The sequence below is a fragment of the Rhinolophus hipposideros genome, assembly GCF_964194185.1.
Source record: "Rhinolophus hipposideros genome assembly, chromosome: 3".
In the NCBI taxonomy this organism is placed as follows: domain Eukaryota; kingdom Metazoa; phylum Chordata; class Mammalia; order Chiroptera; family Rhinolophidae; genus Rhinolophus; species Rhinolophus hipposideros.
The window spans coordinates 108,585,008-108,601,052 of NC_138049.1; the positions used below are offsets into that span (position 1 = coordinate 108,585,008).

General features: G+C 41.8%; 1 protein-coding gene across 3 annotated transcripts; it reads right to left on the reverse strand.

Annotated features, from left to right (window-relative positions):
* Positions 1-1,698: 1,698 nt before the first annotated feature.
* On the reverse strand, positions 1,699-7,548 carry POLR1H (RNA polymerase I subunit H). Of its 3 annotated transcripts, none has more exons than XM_081045299.1 (5): positions 7,408-7,548; positions 7,134-7,288; positions 6,810-6,910; positions 6,492-6,601; positions 1,699-1,933 (listed from the first exon to the last, which is right to left on the reverse strand). In XM_081045299.1, exons 2-5 carry the CDS (start codon positions 7,267-7,269, stop codon positions 1,909-1,911), a joined length of 372 nt encoding a protein of 123 aa, XP_080901425.1. In that variant the 5' UTR covers positions 7,270-7,288; positions 7,408-7,548; the 3' UTR covers positions 1,699-1,908. The 3 variants fall into 3 exon arrangements, with proteins under 3 accessions (XP_080901425.1, XP_080901426.1, XP_080901424.1); XM_081045300.1 differs by having other exon boundaries at positions 7,384-7,548; XM_081045298.1 differs by having other exon boundaries at positions 7,374-7,537.
* Between the last annotated feature and the right edge of the window lie 8,497 nt (positions 7,549-16,045).

The following is a 16,045-nucleotide window of genomic DNA, read 5'->3' on the forward strand; positions in this document are numbered from 1 at the left end:
TGGCGGGTAAACTGAGGAGCAATAATAATGACCTTATAATGGTCCATTGTTGTCTCCTTATTGTTTCGTATAGGAATTACAGAAAGGGGACTGAGGTGCAGTTGGAAATACACCGGATTAAGAACCTGGGTTCTAGTACTTGTCCTGTACCTCCTAAGTGTTCGAGGGGGACACTTAATGCACGTTCAACTCGAATTTTTTCCTGTCATTGTACTTGGCCTTTAAGATTGTCACGCATGAAACCTTCCTGTTAGCTCCCAGTCTAGTGGGAAGGATTGGCATGCTTAGGAGTAACAAAAAAATAAGACATTGGGATATTAACATAGACATAAATCTCACCTGTGAAATTCAATTTAGTTGCATACTGCCTACACTCTGGGGTAGAGATGAGGAAGATTAAGCAAAGACGTGGTCATAAATTATAGGCCAATTTTGCTATGATAAAAATATATGCTTCTCAGGGAGAAAAAGAGTGGGTAAAAGGGAGCCCAAAGACAGACCAATGGATTTTTTAAGTAACAGGAATTTACCAAGTCATAGGTGTATGGACTGAAGGAAATTAAGTTTTGTACTGCTGGGATAAAAGGCTTGACGGGTAGGCGTGGTTATATAGGAAGCCCTGTATGTTTTGCTAAGAAACTTGGACTTTATCCAGCCAGTGTTGTGGGCCAGGAAAAGGCTTAGAGTAGTGTAGAAACATGAACAGATTTGTTTCAGATTTCAGGACTGAGGCAAGGAAGTCAACTGCCAGAACAGTTAAAATGAACAATGCAGAAGACTGTTCTACTCATCCCTCCAAATTCCTGAGGGGTTAAACAAGAGTGTGTGTGCTTGAGAGCGCTGAATACATAAAGGACCACACCGTTACAAGATAATTATTATTAATATCATCCTTTGATCACCATTTAAGCCAAGGAATGCAGGAATACTGATTCCCAGACTAAAATTTGAATATGTTTATTGTGCCTGGACTATATATTTGTTTCCCTTTTAAGTTTTTGGTTCAAAGGGAAAAAAGCAAGCTAGAACTCAGCATACATAGAACTCAGCCCATTAAAAAAACATGTATCTCTGCAGAGTGGGATTCCTTGTAATTTTTACTTTGTTCTTTCTATATATGAATCTATTACAGTAAATATATATTATTTATCTCAAGAGCAATAAAAAAATTTCCAAAATGTCCACCTGTAGTAAGTACATACTGGTATCCCTTAGTATCAGATTTTTGTTGTTCAAACTTACACATCAAATATAGTGCTAGGTGAGCACTAATCAGGGGGATCACTACATAAATTATACAAATGCCTAACCACTGCACTATACCCCTGAAACTAATATAAAATAATATTGAATGTCAACTATAAAAAGCAATAAATAAATAGCCTATTTTGTCTGGTAAAAAAACACTTACACATCGAATAGATCTGGTTAAATTTTCTGTTGAATCTCTCACTATTCAAACTCCCAATTTTTGTTTCCCTAAACTGAGGAATTAATAGATTTAGATAGTGAGGAAATAGTTATAATTGCTTTTTCCTATTAGCCTCATTCCTGGCTCCTTTTTTTGTCCTTTTTCTTCCTCATGTACTAATTTATACTCTTTTTTGTAGTTGATATTTGTTGAAAGAACAAATGTATCTATAAGCTCATTTAAATTCATTTTGGAACAAGACAGGTTATAAATAACATACATATGTCTCAATCTTATAGAAAAATATACCTTTAATAGGAAAATTCAACTAGGAATAGGAATAAGCACAATGGTAATCCCCACATGATGATCTGCTTCTCTTCTGGGAGCCAAATATTACAACCAGGGGATGGACAAGAGGTCTAAGAATCCAATACCCTTCACCTTCCAAGGAAGAGGGAGGGGTTGTTGAGTCGCCCAGAAAAATAAAATAAAAATCAAGAGTCTTCTTTCTCCTGGAACCTATGGAGAAAGAAAGGATTTCTTTGTTGTATTTGACCAAAGAGGCTCTAGCAGTGAAAGATGAAATACACTCAAATAATCAAGGAAGGACTTTTATTTATGACACTGTGGAAGTCTAGCTCCTCTAAACAATTCAACTTTAAGCCAACTAAAACTGCTGGTACTAAAAATATATCTAACAAATTATGACCTTGAAGTAGGAGGTCTGACAGTTAAGTTTGCGAACTCATCCTAGAAAAAGTGCTACATACCTCATCGCTAAATATCACTACGGTCACTTTCGAAGTACTCCCCTTGGGAACCTATGCACCAACGCCAGGTTTGGAACTTTTTTTCTGGAATGGCCATCAGAACTGTCATCATATTACCCATGATGTCTTGAATGTCATCAAAATGTCTTCCTTTCAATATTTCCTTTATCTTTGGGTAAAGAAAGAGGTCATTGGGGGCCATATCAGGTGAGTAGGGAGGGTATTCCAATAGTTATTTGTTTACTGGGCTAAAAACTCCCTCAGACAGTGCCCTGTGAGGTGGTGCAGTGTCGTGATGCAAGAGCCATGAACTATTGGTGAAAAGTTCTGATCATTTTCATCTAACTTTTTCACACAGTCTCTTTAGCACTTCCAAGTAGTAAACTTGATTAACTGTCTGTCCAGTTGGTACAAATTCATAATGAATAATCCCTCTGATATCAAAAAAGGTTAGCAACATCGTTTTGACTCTTGATTTGTACTGATGGAATTTTTTTGGTGGTAGAGAATTGGCTGACTTCCATCGACCACTTTGATGCTCTTTCAGGTTCATACTGGTACACCCATGTTTCATCACCAGTGATAAAAATGCCCAAAATATCGTCTTGCCTCTTCAAAAGGTCTTGGCAAACTTTGACTCTCCTTTGCTTTTGTTCATCAGTGAGCTGCTTCGGGACCATTTTTGCACACACCTTTCTCATGCCAAGATTTTCAGTTAAGATTTTCCTGTTTCTCTTACTGATGTTTACTTGGTCTGCTATACTTCTCACAGTCAGCCGACGATTTTGACGCACAATTCGACAAATTTTTGCAATGTTTTCTTCAGTTCTGCTCATTACTGGTCGCCTTGATCTCTCTTCATCAGTGACACATTCTCTCCCCTCAGAAAAATGTTTAATCCATTTGTACACTGCTGTTTTCTTCATGGCGTTATCCCCATAAACTTGGACTAACATGTCCCTGATTTCACTTCCATTCTTGCCAAGTTTAACAAGAAATTTAATGTTTGTTCGTTGCTCTAATTCAAGCCCAGACATTTTCGCGATGGCACACAAAAACATGCAACAATAATGAACGCCACTCAGCAAGATACTGCGACGCGTCAACACAAACACAAATGTGAGACACTGATGTACCAAGGTTATGAAACCTTCCTGAGATGTTTGTACAGTGCTGCCACTGTAAGCACACGGTGGCAAGTTCACGAACTTAATTGTCAGACCTTGTATGCAAAGATTTCTTGGGACACAAAAAGCAGTAGCCATAAAGGAAAAAGGATAAACTGAACCTGATAAAAATAAAAAACTTCTGCTCATTTAAAAAAAGAAGTTAAGGGTCTGCCTGGTGGCTCAGGTGGTTAGAGCTCCATGCTCCTAACTCTGAAGGCTGCCGGTTCGATTCCCACATGGGCCAGTGGGCTCTCAATCACAAAGTTGCCAGTTCAATTCCTCGAGTCCCGCAAGGGATGGTGGGCAGTGCCCCTTGCAACTAAGATTGAACACGGCACCTTGAGCTGAGCTGCCGCTGAGCTCCCGGATGGCTCAGTTGGTTGGAGCATGGGCTCTCAACCACAAGGCTGCCGGTTCGACTCCCCCAAGGGATGGTGGGCTGCGCCCCCTGCAACTAGAAAAACGGCAACTGGACCTGGGGCTGAGCTGCGCCCTCCACAACTAAGACTGAAAGGACAACAACTTGACTTGGAAAAAAAGGCCTGGAAGTACACACTGTTCCCCAATAAAGTCCTGTTCCCCTTCACCAATAAAATTAAATAAATAAATAAATAAATAAATAAAAAATAAAAAAAGAAGTTAAGAAAATAAATAGGTAAGACTGGGGAAAATATTCTTAAAAGATGTATCTAAATATTGTTAAAAGATGTATCTAACAATAAACATTTTTTAATCCATTGATGAGATGGCAAGAAAGTAAAGGCAATCTTCACACTGGTAAAATGATGTAAAATCAGGAAACTAAACAGGTAAAACTGAAGCCCCTGCTACGATGGCGCCCTTGCTGTTTTGACAGCAATGTGAAGGATCAAAAGAAATACCTATAATACAATGTCTGATAGATATTCTGCATAAATTTGGGATCTCCAAGGGGCTACCCCTCTGTAAAAGTGAATAGGAAAAAAAACAAATTTAACTCTACAAAAGGGGAATTTGTCTCACTAGGTAGAGAAAGAAAAAAGTCTCCTCTGAGATTTTCTAACCATAAGCTAGTCCTTACATGGATTTGCAGTTGAGATTCATACTAGCTTGTAGTCGCACAACAGCCTAGCCAACTGTCCCTCCATGTCTTTCCTTAAGGAAAGAAGAGTCTGTGAGATTGTGCCTTTCTGGGACTTCTGTTCCATCCTTGTGTTTACACATTATGTCTCTCTGTCTGGTCCCCAAAAGATGGTTTGCAGCCAAAGACGGGTAAGATATCTCACGGGAGATACAACCTAAGCCAGGCGAAACCGAGTGGGGACCCCTAATGAGCTACCTTAAAAGAATAAGGGAAGAGGCCTTGCCTCCCCTTCCCCCTGCCTGGGAAAGTCTGTTGCGCGCCCTGGCTTTTCCTTTGCAGCTGTTTGTGAGAGAAGTCATGAGGACAACAAAGATCAGTTCTCTCCACTTATCTCAACAGAGCTGTTACAGTATGAGAGACTTGACCTCGAGAAGGTACAGACCTTAGGTAAGACATCATGGGAACTTGTGCTTCAGCTGTTTGAAGGTTAAAATAATTGGCTTGGGATGTTTCTATAACGTGATAAGGGAGTTTCACAAACCGTGCCAAAAACACTGCTACTCCCTTGTATACTTATCAATAAAAACCCTCAGTCAGCCTTATTCTGGGCTCCAGTCCTCTGAGACTGAGAGACCCCCGGCGTTCTGAGAGATTTAACAGCAGTAAGTCTCTGTTTGTTTCTTTCTTAAAAACTTAACCCAAACCGCCCCTTTTCGCCTCCTCACTGCCCTTGTTGCGAGGGACGCGACACTAGCTAAGTAGTCCAAAAAATCCTGAAGCCAAGAATTTATTTAAAAGTGATTCTGTCTTGGTAGTGCCTCAAGGCACCTTAACAGGAAACACAAATGCTGAGACAATGGCATTCAACCCAGGCCTCAAAGAATTCCCATAGTTCAAATTCTAAAAAAATCTGAACACTCAAAAATCACAAAACAAAGCACTATGAGAGTCAGTAGAAATAACAGACAGTAGCATCAGACCCAGGAAAACACTGGGTACTAGAATTATCAGAGACAGACTATAAATAGCCATGTTTAATATATTTACACCTAATAACTATTTTAAGAAAAGTGCAATTAAAAGATGATTAAGGGGCGGCCAGATGGTTCAGTTGGTTAGAGCACAAGCTCTTACCAACAGAGGTGCCGGTTCGATTCCCACATGAGCCAGTGAGCTGCATGCACCCTCCACAACTAGATTGAAGGACAATGAATTGACTTGGAGCTGATGGGCCCTAGAAAAACACACTGTTCCTCAACATTCCCCAATAAAAAATTAAAAAATAAAAGATGGTTAAGGAATCAGGAATTCTTTAAGATGACTGAGATTTGAAAAATTATCAAGTAGAACTCAAAAAATTAACATAATAATTGAAATAAACTCAAGACAGAATTAGTGACCTGGAAGAGAGACCTGAAGAAATTATCCAGAAGCAGCATAAGAAGAGATGGAAAATATGAAAGACAGAGGAATGGAGGATAGATGGTCTAATAAACAGCTCTTTAATTAGAATTCCAGAATGTGAGAATTGAGGTCACGGGGGAAAAGCAATATTCAATGACATAATGGCTGATAACTTTCCCAGGTTGATGGGAAAAAAAGAAAAATCAATCCTCAGTTTCAAAAAGTTCAACAAATCCCAAACAGGATGAAAAGAAAACCGCATCTTGATAAATTGTAGTGAAACTGCAGAACACCAAAAGCAAAGAGGAGTTCCTAAAATCATCAGAGAGCCCATGTTCTTTAAATCATACTCCACTAATTCCCAAGTACAACTTCCTTGAGTGCAGTGGAACATTCCCACATAACATGCTGACCCCTAAGCAATACTGGCTTTCTGTATTTTTCATTTCCTTTTAAGTATCTTAAAAGGTTTAGTTCACTGGCTTGTAAAAGGATACATGTAATTTTGAAAAATAAAAACGACCACAAATCTCCTTATTATTTCCTGAACTGTATAGAAATGGATGGGACCAAAAGGAACAATTGTTTATTCAGTGCAAAAAGTAAACCCCTGGATTTGTTTAGTTAGCAAACGGACTTAGAAAGCGGAGAAGCAAGGTAAAGTTACTCACTTGCAGTTGGTACAGGTGTAGAAGACAGTCTGCCCTTCATCGGCTGAGCGCATTTGTCTGGTGTGGTATGCCATTCCCTCGTGACCACAACGAGAGCAGCGCCTGTCAACCTGGGAAGCAACTGCTGGGTTAGGGAGGCCTAGCCCTACCCCGCTCCTTCTCACAGGAAGCAGGCTGTAACACTCCTCGGACACTGCCGCTCGAAACGCTCCTCTTCCCACTTGGAGTTGGGTACAAAGCCCTCCAGATCTCAGCAATCACCCCTCCGTTTCATTCCCACCCTCCCTATGGGGCCCGTCCTTGATATCCTTAACTTACCACGGGTCCCTGGCATTCAGGTCCTTCCTCCACTGACATAGGCATGACCGTCCCCAGTTTGTGGAACACAACTGAGGTCTTCACAACCTTCCCTTCGAAGTCTGCGCAGGCAGTAAAAACTAGTTGTACAAACACGCTGAAGTAGCTGACAACTCCCCGGTGGCCCTACTCTACGTCGTTCCCTTTAGGGTTCGTCCCAAGACGAAAAGTGTAAGTACTTGATCTCCTGCTTTAGAGTCCCCTCCAATCGAACCGATCTGGAGGTCTCCAAGCCTCCGACCCTTCCGGGCTCTCAGCCCGGGCCGCTGCCTAGAAGCCCCTCACCTCGCACGTTGACGGAGAAGCCACAGCGAGTACAAGTGACTGTATCCTGAGTTCCTGGCAGAGGCAGGACCGAGCCGCAATCCGGACAGAAATCCAGGTCCGACTGAAAGCTGGAGCAGGTGCCGGCGAGGTCCATGACAGACGGGGGTCGAAGGCTGGGAAGGGGATGAAAAGGTTATCAACAAAAGAGAGAAAGTAGCCCCTCCCCACTCAGGGGTCATTCCTATTCCGTTCCTGGACCTAAGCATACAAACGCGAGCCCTCTCCCACGCACGTCTCCTGTCTCTGTGACCAAGGGAACCGAGCACCCGGAATTTCCAGCCCGCGTCTGGTACCACCGGATGGGGGGAGTCTTCCCCCCGGGCTGCCGAGAAGAGGCAGCTAACTCCGCGGGCTAGAGCGCCCTCTGCGCAGGAGCGGGGCAGCGAGCGCCAGGCGGGCTAGAGCGTCGACGCGTTCCGGCTCACGTGGCTGTGACGCCATAATTAATCGCAAACGTGATCCTGAGAATCTTAATAGCGAGAGAGGACCCTCTCTGAAGGAAGGTTGCAGCGCCACCTTCAACTTCGTTCTGCGACTTCGGTACGAAAACGGGTAATGGATGCTGCGCCTCCCTCCACTGTTCCCCTCAGGACTCAAACCTGGGATGTTTATTTTCTTGGTCTCGCACCTTATAGGGACCCAGTGCGGCGGGGATGGGGCTGAGGTGGGGTGCAGGCATTTCCCCCCAAAATCGTACTAACCCTAGCAAATATTAATTTGGAATAGAGAACTACAATTCCCGCCGTTCTTGGGCCTTTATTTCCCTTTTGCGGCTGCGCAGTGGCTAAAAACAAAGCTAAGCATTTCGGAAGTTCCAGTGTTCCTTGCACCTCGCGGGCCACCCGAGGGTCTTGGGCAGAACCCAAGCTGGCTCCCGTGATTTGGGCGCTCTTCCCGGCCTTTGGAAGGGGTGCGTCAGCTTTTGTTTTCCTTTTATCCCCCTTCTTCCGCCTCCCCCCCCCCATGCCGGTTCAAGCCGTCCTTTCTCAGTCTAGTTGTGTAGGACACAGCTCCCTGGCCCAGGCTGGTGTTATGAGCCGTGAGTTTCCCGGCGGCTGAGGCAGTCGGTCGCCGGTCGTCGTTGGTTGGCCACTCACAGCAGCTCATGGCAGCACATAGCAGCCCAGCTCCAAGGAGAGCCCTTGTTTACACTCTTGGCTGAAGAGGGCGCAGCTCACTGGCCCACGTGGGAATGGGACCGGGGACCTCAGAATTAGGAGCACGGCAACCATCTGAGCTGCCCCGCCGGCCGCAGTCGGCTTCTTAAGGGGCAGGAGATGGTGAGGGTGGAAGTGGAGGAGAAATGGTTAGTCCCTGGGAAGGACAGGAAGCCGCAATGAAAGGGGACACTGAGAAGGGTCTCAGGACATTGGAGGTGGCAAAACAGAAGAGGTTGTTGGGACCACCCCTCCTTAGACACTACCGTTAGTCAAAGGAGCAGCCTTGGATACGATTTCATTAAGACTTATGTCGAGTTTGGCTTTTAGTTGCAGACCTACCTCCACCTCGTCCCTCACCTCCCGTGCAACGAACTCTCAATCATCATCATCCTCTATTATGTGGACAGTTGCCATTTCCCAAACCTTTTGGAAAACATGAGGACAAATATCTTTAAAGAATCTTGCTATTTGCAATCATCTGTAAATACAATCTAAAGTAGAAACTTGTCCTAAAGGGACAGCTTCTGGATGAGTTTCCTAGTTACTTCCCGGCCCTTCCATCCCCACCCAATCAGATAACTGCGAAGCTCCTTACATATAAAGTTCTGGAGCCATCACTATTTTCTCCTCTGAAGGAGACAAGCTGTGGTCTCTCCTTGAGAAAGGCTCTGGTCTTCCTTTCTCTGCAATAATGGAAAGAATAGTTGAAGGTTTAGGACTCTAAGCAAGTGACAAGCCCCATAATTTTACTTGCTTGGGTGTCTTGTTCCCTGTCTTACACAGGGAGGTCAGTTGCTGAGCCCATGATGATAGACAATTTTTATTTTCACTTTTCTGTGTGTGTGTCTCCTTTGAAAATGGAAATTTTCACCAACTTTCCCTTTTCCTTGAAGTCCCACCATGAGTTGAATACTGTTCTAATGCAGTAAAGGAACACCACCAGCTTTAGAAGCCATGGCGCTTTTCCAACAAAAGCTTGCAGTCTGTTCAGTTAGTATTTATTAAGCACCTATTGCCAGTCTTTGAGCTGAGGCTGGCGCTGCAAAGTTGAAAACTGTGTTCTCTGACCTTAAAAGTACAAATGAATAATTAGAATACAATGAAAGTACATTCGTGGGACAAAATGTGAGAACCCAGGACAGGCATATAAAACAAATATCCCTGTATACTTCAGGGAAGACTGGCAAATGCTTTTGTTTTGTTTTTTACTTTTCCAATTATAGCTTTTTCTTTTTATGAAAAAGATCACACAGAATTCACCAACTAACAAAATTCCAAAAGAAACTTAGAGGAAAACAACTCCCCCCCAAAAACAAACCAAAGTCTAGCTTTTGCTTCCCATTAAGATTGTCTGGACCAGGCCTCCCATGTCCCTGGTGGGCGCGGAGCCTATGGCCCACAGCACTTGGGTGGTCCATCCTCTCAGCCTCTGCTCTCCCTAACTCCTTCTCCATCTGGGAGTGAGTACAATACACCTGGGCCGTGGTGGTAGGCAGGTGGGGTGTGCTTGGGACAAGAGGTGCCCATGAAACTGGGTACAAGACACTTACAATCTAAAAGGAAATGAAAAATAATATCCTGCACATCAGAATGTATTCTCTTTTTTTTATAATTTCATTGCTATTTTTTCACAGTTTTAAAAAGTTTATATCTGTCTTTACTATATAATTAAAAAGTTAATTCCATTTAAAGGCATATAATACAGGGAGAATTCTCTTGGTACAATAAAACTACAGGTTGGAACTGCCACCTCCCTCTGGGTGTGGCAGGAATGAGCATTTTAAGACTTGTAACGGTTTTAATAAAAATAAATATAACGTTATGGGGAATATAAGAGAGAAAGATGCTTAGATTTTATGTGATAAGGATAATCACCAATTAATAAATCATTATGAGAACTTGGGATCACAGAATCTAATGTTAAATACTGTGTTAGATTCTATGTACTCAGAAAGAAAAGTAAGATGGTAATTTTTGAAGTCTCAAAGTAGCTATACATAATCAGGCAAATAAAAATGTGTCTAAGAGATCAGTGAGACCCAATACTTAATATCAGATCCTTTTTGATTATATAGATACATCATTGTATTTGTAGACATAAATTATAATCCCCACCCTTTAGGAGTCTAAATTTCAGCATTAAAATTTTGAAATGGTAGATATCACAGTGTAAACCATGACTGATTTTCAAATGAGTTGTAGAAGTAAAAAATGTTAAGTGTTCAACAGAAGGCACAATCACTGTTACACAGAGTAAACCAAAAAGACTTTATAGAGAATTAGGGGCTTGACCTATGGAGGATAGACAACTGGCATTTATTGAGAACTTACCATATATCAAGCATTGTGTCAAGCTCTTTAATCTAATTCACATTTGTTTTTATTTACCCTGAGAAGTAGATTTTTGTCATATCCATTTTATAGATGAGGAAACTGATGTAGAGGGAGATTTAAGTTGCTTGCCCGAGTCACACACGTAGGAAGTGGTGAAATTAAGATTCAGACATAGGCCTGTCATGCTTCAAAGCCCATGCTTTTAACCATAAATAGTATTTAAAAAAAAAAAAATAGACATAGAGATGAAATGCCAGGCATCTTCAGTGACTTAAATATGACTTCACAGTAAGCTCAGGTTAGACCAAGGATGACATAAAAAGTTGGTAATCTTCACTGTGCTGCGATCAGCCTGTCCTGTAAATAAACCCAGAGTAAGCACAAGTGGGTCATAAACGGTTCAACAGGGAATGGTCTCATAATGGATTTCAGGTGAAGGATGAATAGGCAATGTAAGGAGGAACAGAATTTCAGAACAAGATTAGAGGACAGAGATGCTAGGTGTGCTGATAGGGGCACAGAGGGCACAGATCAGGAGACTGCAGAAAGAGGAAGAACTGATAACACGGCAGTCTAGAATTATCTCAAAACTCAAAGGAGGCCGGGAACTGAGCAATCTGACAGATGTGCTCGAGCAACACTTGACCAAGGAACCTATCTCTTCCCAGTCCCTGATACCAGACTCACAATGGTTTGCACTGAGTCCACAAGAGAAGTATGCTTTTAATTTATATGAAAGGATGGTACACTCTGATTAAAAGAGCATTCATTATTCTCCACCATAGGAATGCAGTGATTTCCCATGGGGGATATGGTCCTGCTGTAGTTTTGGCTATAAGGCAGATATTTTCTAAGCGGAAATATCCTTGGCCTTGGCCAAGACAATTGGGTTTTTGGTTGTAGCCAGTATATGAGATATGTTCTGACTCTCCCCACATTCTAATCTAGCTTTGCTTTCTTACCTTTCAGATTGGCCAGGGCTAAAGCATCTGGGGACTCTAGAATTGCTTCAGATCAGCAGTCCCCACTGGAGGAAGAAATATTGGTAAAAAATTATCTTTATATCATACAGTTTGGAACTAAGAGAAGAAACCTTAGGTTTAAAGTCCTTCTGCCAAAATGAGACTCTCCAGTAGTGTGTCTACTCTGGCAAATGTTTTCTAGCTATATTCATACTTGGAAAACAAAGTATTATTTTGAAACTCCCAACGCTATATTTTTTAAAAACTCGTTATTGATTTTGGTGGTGGATACTTCAACTTTCAGAGCTCACAGGCTCACCTAGGAATGATGGGAATGAAATCACAATTCTTACATCAAAGTAAGTAAAAGACCACGCATCTTTTCTTGATACCAAGAGTCAGGATAACCTCCTGTTTAAATGTGTTCAGAGTAAAAAAATGGTCACATTATACAGTTCTGTACCTCACTCTGACAGAATCTAGGTGGTGTGCATACAAAAGCAGCAAGACAACTGATAACTCAAAAATATCAAGAAGAGTATAAAACGCTGTCGGGAGCAACATCTTGCTCTTGACTGTGGGCTTGCCAAAGTGGAGTCTTACTATAATAAAAGATTCGTGGAAATAATGAAAAAACAATAGACAGGCAATGAAATCAAGAAGAAATTGGAGGGGAAAACAACCCAAAGCATAGAGACAAAAATGGTGCTATTTGGTACCTGAGAGAGAGATGAAACCCATAGAGAAGCACATCGAGCAGGACAGATGAAAGAATTTAAGAAGAAAACATTTAGACGATTACTACGACCCGTAGTGAAACAACATTCCCAAAAATTGTGCCAGAAGGGCATGGTATCCAGAAAGCACAGAGAAGAAACCAGGTAAATAGGAGGGAACAGATGCAAATTAAAGATCACCAGGAACATGTGACTGGAGGGAGGGAACTCATAGAGCAAAGACACAAAGAAAGAATCTTGAGAAAAAGCTGGAGCCAGCCACCTGCACAGGAGAAGAATGAAAGGATAAAAAAAGAGATGGAAGAATTTGAACGCATTATTGCAGATCCACTTTTCCAGCCTTGCAGTAGAAGTCAGATTAAAGTGAACATCCTTATGGAAAAGTCTCAGAATAGAGAAGAGAATACAATTATAAACCATATCAAAGAAAATTCTTAACTATGCCACCTGTTTGAGAAGTCATAGGAAAAGAAAAAGATTGGTCAAGTTTTTTTTTTTCTTTCTTTTTTTTTTTATATATTTATTGGGGTGACAATTGTTAGTAAATTTACATCGATTTCAGGTGTACAATTCTGTATTACATCGTCTATAAATCCCATTGTGTGTTCACCACCCAGAGTCAGTTCTCCTTCCATCACCATATATTTGATAAGATTGGTAAAGTTTCAATGCTTTCATGATAAAATCATGTCTCTTAAATGAACCTTTTGTTTTTTAATGCCAGTTCTCACCTCTCTGCAGAGTTCAGTGAATAGTCCCATTTGTATCATACAGAAATATCAGATAGTTCTGGATAGGGTTTCCGGGCGGGAATTCCTGCCTGATCTCAGGAATTTTTTTCGCTTTCCCCTTCCCAAATCCTGAGATATAAACTGTTTTCTGTTCTCCATGATGAATCGATGAATTGTTTCCACAAAGTGACGGCTGATACCACCAACCACCTGGGTTCAAGGAGCCGATTTTCCCGATTTCCCGAGCAGCTTTTCTTGGGATTCAGGAATGGAAAAACGAAAAAAAATTCCCAAGAACGGGCGAGACGGAGCCCTAGCGATAAATAGGAAAAATGTCTAAGACATATATTGTGAGTAGTACGTTTATTTCCCATTGTGGGTTCAAGGAGCTGATTTTCCCAATTTCCCGACCAACTTTTCTCGGGATTCGGGAATGGGAAAGCGAAAAAAATTCACAAGAACGGGCAGGAATTCCCGCCCGGAAACCCTAGTTCTGGACTTGACAACTAGCTTAGCTGTTTTTAGTTGCCTTATGTTTGTTAAAGTTGCTTATTCTCTTTGATGTTCACTTTCCTCATCTGTAAAGTGGGATTAATAATATTATGTTACATAGCATTTATGGGACGATTATGATTTCTGTGAAGCGTTAGCATATGTTAGATGTTTCATAAATGTTAGTTCTCTCCTTGGAAAGACCTGGATTGGGCGATGATGGTGAATAAGGAATTGTTCACATCTGTTTCTACCATTTCCCTTGCTCCCAACCCTGGAGGGTTATCTTGGTGAGATTGCTGTAGGTAAGTATAAGGTCTTTCATTTCCCATCCATACCTTTATCAGGGAATTATTAACCATACCCTAAAAGTCTAACTTGCACCATGTAATTTATTTGTATGATAAATGTAATTATGAGGACCTCTTATGTGTCAGGCATGGTTAGTTACTGGGAATAAGAGAAGTCCCTGCCTTTGAGTAGGTTACAACCAATGGCACAGATCACTCTCTAACAGATAATAAAATGTGGTAAGGGTTATGGTCAAGGTGTGTAGAGGTGTGTACAGAAGAGGGTCACCTAACGTGGCCTCCGTGAGCAGGGTGAGGAGGAAGAAGGTCAGAGAAGGGAGTGTAGTCTTATGTTTCTTCCAGCTCCACATTTTGTCACTTTCTATCACCCACTTAAGCAAGACCTTTCCAATGCTTGAATCTACTCAGAGGGTAACCAAACTCACTCTCTCAGATGTCCTCAACACTCATTGATAAACCAGAAAGCAAATTTATGAATTTAGTGAGAATTCTAATGGCCAAGCAGAATGAAATTTATTATTTTCCATTTAGTTCATTTCTTTTCAAAATACCAGAAAGCTGGGAAAGGAGAGGTTCAGAGTTGATGTGTAGAGAATCAGAGAAATGGAAACTGGATGCCCTAAGGAATAGTTATACTTAACCTGTGATATTCCTGATGCCTACCCTTCTGTACTGGCAGGACACCCTTTACCCAAGATATTGCTAGATCAGCACTGTCCAGCAGAACTTTCTGTGTGATATAACAGTTATATTTTTGTTTTTCAACATGGTAGCCACTCCCCACATGTGGCTGTTGAGCATTTGAAATGTGGCTAGTGCAACTGAGGAACTGAAATTTTTATTTTATTTAATTTGGATTAATTTGAAATTGCCACACGTGGCAGGTGACTGCCATACTGTAGAGCGTGGCACTAGATAAATACAATTCTTGTGTTCTAGACTTCAGTCCCACAATCAACTTTCTGTCTTTGACCATATTTGCAGGTATGATAGATCACTGCTCATCTTACATTAGTATCAGTTTAGTTTCCCTAATTTAAGAGGGTTCCTGATACCTTGAAGAGATTCAGAAAGCGGGCTGATGGGTGGCTCAGTTGGTTAGAGCGCAAGCTCTGGGCAACGGGGCTGCTGGTTTGATTCCCACATGGGCCAGTGAGCTGCACCCTCCGCAACTAGAATGAAGTCAATGAACTGCCGCTCACTGCCTGGGTGGCCAGATGGCTCAGTTGGTTGGAGCGCGGGCTCTCAACCACAAGATTGCCGGTTTGACTCCTCAACTCCCGCAAGGGATGGTGGGTTGTGCCCCCTGCAACTAACAACCACAACTGGACCTGGAGCTGAGCTGCGCCCTCCACGGGTAGGATTGAGGGGACAACACTTGACTTGGAAAAGTCCCGGAAGTACACACTGTTCCCCAATAAAGTCCTGTTCCCCTTTCCCAATAAAATCTTTAAAAAAAAAAACAAAGAGAGATTCAGAAAGCACTATAGATGATTTCTGTTTTAAAATGAGATGGCTGAAGTTGCTTAAATTGGGTTCAGGAACTGGCCCTCCCTTTGCTCATCCTGGAATTTCACCAGGACACAAACCAGAATCTCATTCCCCACCCCCTGATTTGCCTCGTACAGACTCTTGCCCGGTTTGTTCTTTGGTCTTCCATCACCATGTTCCAGCTTTAGATTCTACTATACCTTTCAAAGATATGGATCGTCAGAATGCAAGAGGCAGAAGACTTAGAAATCTACAGCCATAGGGTAATAAGCTGAGTTGAGTGGGACTGAAAAGTATCCTAATGCATTATGTTAGTAATTGTTTACCATGAGGATTTTCAGTGCTGGACACATAAATTGATGAGTTCAGCGGCCCTCTCTTCCTCCTCCAAATCTAGCATAAAAGCAACTGGTAATCTCAGGGCAATTTTTCATGTCATGACTCAGAATGGAAGTCTGGTTAAAGGGCTCAGTTTGGCCAAATTTGAACCCATTATTCCCACTTCCCATTCCCTTGTATTATGTGTGAATGATACCATGATAGTAAGTCACACTTAATGCTTTTTTTGTGTGTCCTGTATTCTGTTTTCTTTTCAATGTGAAATGTAACATACAAATGAAAATGTATATGTACCTTGGGAAGAACAGTAGAA